At 37.8% G+C, this 4197-nt stretch overlaps 1 protein-coding gene across 1 annotated transcript; it reads right to left on the bottom strand.

Moving 5' to 3' along the window:
* Window positions 1-736: 736 nt before the first annotated feature.
* On the bottom strand, window positions 737-2984 carry LOC122282288. The gene is made up of 5 exons (XM_043094245.1): window positions 2686-2984; window positions 2451-2585; window positions 2247-2342; window positions 1689-1849; window positions 737-888 (listed from the first exon to the last, which is right to left on the bottom strand). Exons 1-5 carry the CDS (start codon window positions 2841-2843, stop codon window positions 737-739), a joined length of 702 nt encoding a protein of 233 aa, XP_042950179.1. The 5' UTR covers window positions 2844-2984.
* Window positions 2985-4197: the final 1213 nt, after the last annotated feature.

Raw genomic sequence — 4197 nt, 5'->3', positions numbered from 1 at the left:
GAAATAGATCAACTAACTTTAATTTAGCGGCTAGATCAGGGACTAGTTTGAAATTCGATATATACTAGAAGTTAAAAAAAAAAAAAAAAAAAGAAAAAGAAAATTCCTATATATGAAACCATGTGAATTGGAAAAATCACTAAGGACCATGCATGCATGGATGAACTTACCTGAAAAAATGAAACGATAAAAGAAAGAAGAAAAAATGAGAGTAAGTAAAACAGAAAGAGAAAAATGAATTGATAATCGAAAAATAAACAGAATATAAGAAGTAAAAAAAGGGAAAAAAAAATCAATCAATTTCTCTTTCTTATACGGATCCATATGGCTTCTAATTGGTATTTTGCTTGAACTATCCGTCTACAGCTAATTAATTAACAGTTCCGCTTCTAAGCGGTTCGGCCATTTATTAGATAAAATGAGTCCTCTTATCATCATCAACCACGTCAGAAATCACACAAAAAAGTCTATGGATACAGCCACACATGATCAGAAAGTTAGTCACACACTCCAGTTGTTTGAATCACACAGTTGTTGCCTTCTGAATCTCAACCCACGGAAACCCAGCCATCTCTTCTGTAGAATCCATCTCTTCCATTCGTTCGCACCATCGACTCTTCTCTTCCATTCGTTCGCACCATCGACTCTTCTCAACCACAATAATTCTCACCACTATCGCCCGCATGGTTGTTCATGGCGGACAATATTAAGAGAAAAATCGTCCCCTCGATTGGTCTCATTTAGACACACTCGAAACCAAACTTTTGCCCATAGACAGATTCTGACCTCCTAATATGGTGTCAGTTGGAAAATCAAAAGTTTCCCAAATAATGTATGAATCATTCTTATAGAGCACAAAATTACCAGAATCAAGCATAGCAGCTGAAGCTGCAGGTTCAGACGCATAAAAAATTATCTCATTGAATGAGTTTATTCTGATGAGACTTGTCGTTAAATGTATTTCTCATACATTTCTTTCTAAAGTTATATTCTAATTCTGAAGTGGTTGCGCAAATATGCAAGACGTGTTGCGATTCTAAAGGATTTGTGAGCTGCTACGAAGGGGAGGGGGGCACTGCGAGCTACTGCGAAGGGTCTACGAGATGCTTTCGAAGAGTTACTGAATGATTTTGCGCAGGAGAAAAGGAGAAGAGGGGTTCTGTTTCACGCAAGGAAAGGGAAAGGGTAGGTTCTATTTCAAGCAGGGGTTGTTGAGAAGGATGATTCCATGAAGTATAGTTCACAATAATTATAATGGAAAGCTGACGTGTTTAAAATCTAATGACAGGCTGTTATAAGGAAAAAATCAGCTGGGCGAGCTAAAAGGTATTCTCATTAATTAATTGCGTGCTGATTTTTATTGTTGCGGCCTTCATGTCGCCGCTGCATTCTGCATGCAGGTACGTACTTAATACTATTGGGTGTTTATGTTGGTTCCAGCTACTGGCCACCTGTTTCTGCTAGATGATACCTTTGTAATTGTACGTGCTGCTGTTGACGTCTTAATTTGGCTGCTACTTATATAATTTGGTTTGAATGTTATTGTCAAACATTATTTCTTTTGCACATTGTTAAGCAAGAGAGTTAATGCAGTTGTTGCTAATATTATTGGTTGTTACTCAAACTGTTGTTGCTACAACTTGCTAAACCTTTTTCCATTGTAATACAACTAGGACAGTTCATCTGACCTGGCCCGAAAACAACTAATTCGGCCTGAAAATGTGGTTTTCCGAAGTATGACTTCCGACTCTCCGAGCCCGAAAAATTTAACCGCTTACCCGGACCGTCCTTTTCTCCACGAAAATTCGGTTTTCCGAATCGACCGGAAAAATGAGATTCAACAGATTGACTTTAAATAAGTTTCTGGCATGATTGAAACAAGAAATCATAACAGAAATAAGTTTCTGGCATGATTGAAACAAGAAACCGAAACAAAAATGCAATATATGGGCAAACACAAGCAAAGAAAGCTGGAAGTAGCCTGGAACCCACAAAAGAGCAAAACTCCAATACAAGGACAGAAGCTTACTGAGGAAGGCCTTGTTTGGTTAACCAAAACCAAAAATCTCATCTCATCTCATCTCAACTCATCATTACACCTTTTTCAAATTTCAATACAAAATATAATAAATAATCTTACTTTTTCAAATCCCAATACAAAATTAATATTCAAAAATTATATTATAACAATATTTTATTTATTACTATTTAAAACATCTCATCTCATCTCATCTCATCTGTGTAACCAAGCGGGGCCGAAATCTCCGAGGCTGAAATTCTTGCCAGCAGCCCATTTTTGGTAATTGACAGAGGGTTTCTCAAGAGTGTCGTACCAAAACCTCCTTCCAAACAAACAACACGCAAATTTGTATTTTCAGCCAAGCATTTAGCATTAAAAATTGAAAAACTATAATACCCAAAATCCAACAACTAGTTCAGATCAACCATACCTTCTGTCAGAGAGAGAGACTGAGAGAATAAGCGAGCTACTAGCTGGAGCCTGTGAGACAAAGAAATCCTTGCTTAAGGCAAGCGAGCTGCGAGGGAGAAGCGAGAGAGCGGAGCTGCGAGCTGGAGCAGTGGAACTGTTCAACAAAGAAATCCTCCTTAGGGCTACGACTGCAAGGGACTAATGGAGCTGAGAGGGAGAGCAATGGAATTCGTAAACGGTAAACATAGACTCACAATGATTTGTTTTCAGATTTCAGAGGCAGAGCCATGGCATTCGATTTCGAGGTAGAGGAGATTTTCCATTGAAGGAAGTACATAAAATAAAGTTGTTTCAAAGGGGGACATGACCGGCTTTCGGTTATTGAGTAATCCATCGACCCTAACCGTAGCATTTCGGAAATAAAACGGAATTGTTCCGGTTCTGATTATTTCATTCCGATTCAGGTAATTCGAATCGGAAGTTTCAGAAATAACAGGTCAGTTCGGGTTTGCAGGTAAATTGTGCAGTCCTAAGTATGTATTAAGCCCTGTTGCCTCGGTACATATCTCTCCCTAATCTATTGTCTCTCTATCACACAATGCCATCTCTCTAACCCATCGGGTTCTCACTCACGTAGACACACACTCTCTCTTCGTTTGGACATACGACGGACCAAGGGCCACCGAACCACCAAGGTACGTACGTCTTGGTGGATTCACCCCATTCGATAATGGTCATTCCCGTCCTGAATTACCCATTGTTTAAATTCAGTTTTAACACCACTACCTTATATTGCAAGGTATTGAAATCAATCCTAGATAGCTTTTTCTCACCATTGATTTTGTCATATAAACCGCACAAAAATTGGGTAAGATAATCTGAGCATTAGTATGTATTTGTACTGTTATTTATGTGATTTGTACATTGGTACCTATTGAATGGTTGCGCTGTCTCTATTTGCATGCTGGAAATTGTAGAGTTGTGACTTCTTGGTAGGTTTGAGGTGTCGACAATCTTTGGTTTGTGGTGTTGTGGGTGGAAGTGAGGGAGTTCGAATAGGAGAGCGACTCAACAACACTTAATGGATAAATTCTTGTAGTAGTCATCATTATCAATAAGGCTAAGTTAGTAATTTATTTTATCAACAAGGGTTGAAACCCACATAGATGTTATTTTTTCCTACTCGTAGTATGTTAGTATATTATGGTTTCCTAGTCCTAGTCTATTAGTGTTTTATTGGCATTTATTTAAGGATCTGAAATGTAAACTTGGAGGCACCTTTTCAAGATTGAATAAAATAGATATTTCGATCATGAGATGGGAGTACTCTTGTAACGCCCCAGTCTCACAGGAGTCAGAGAATTACTACCTGTCACTTATAAACTTACCGCTCATTAAATCTAAAATCTTCAAAGACTTCGAAAACAATAAACAATATCATATTTTTCACGATTAATGCATAATGATGTCCATATAGTCATTTCTAGGAACAACATGAATCAAAGGGTCAAAAATTCCTATAAGTCCCAACAAAATAACAGAAAATCTTACTAAGTCCAAAAACAATAACAAATCTAAGGAACAACAGAAAGTCCTTCTAATAACAGTACCATAAAGTATCCAACACTCTATCCCCAGTTTAGCCTTGTCCACAACTTTCTATTCTTGATCCTCAGCTGAACCATCCGCATCATCTAAAAAATATTTAGAGATAAGGGGGTGAGTTGTCAACAACTCAGTAAGCGAAGCATATATACTAGTTTGTA

This window comes from Carya illinoinensis, chromosome 11 (assembly GCF_018687715.1).
Source record: "Carya illinoinensis cultivar Pawnee chromosome 11, C.illinoinensisPawnee_v1, whole genome shotgun sequence".
NCBI classification, from domain to species: Eukaryota; Viridiplantae; Streptophyta; class Magnoliopsida; order Fagales; family Juglandaceae; genus Carya; species Carya illinoinensis.
The sequence above is the reverse complement of the archived record's forward strand: the minus strand, read 5'-3'. Positions and strand labels throughout refer to the sequence as shown.

Coding starts and splice junctions, on each gene's coding strand:
- LOC122282288 (XM_043094245.1), bottom strand. CDS start 2,843: ATGCTACGGTTAGGGTCGATGGATTACTCAATAACCGAAAGCCGGTCA. Junction 2,343..2,450: donor GTCTCTCTCTCTGACAGAAG/GTATGGTTGATC, acceptor TTTGTTTGGAAG/GAGGTTTTGGTACGACACTC. Junction 889..1,688: donor ATTAGTTGTTTTCGGGCCAG/GTCAGATGAACT, acceptor CTGAACCTGCAG/CTTCAGCTGCTATGCTTGAT.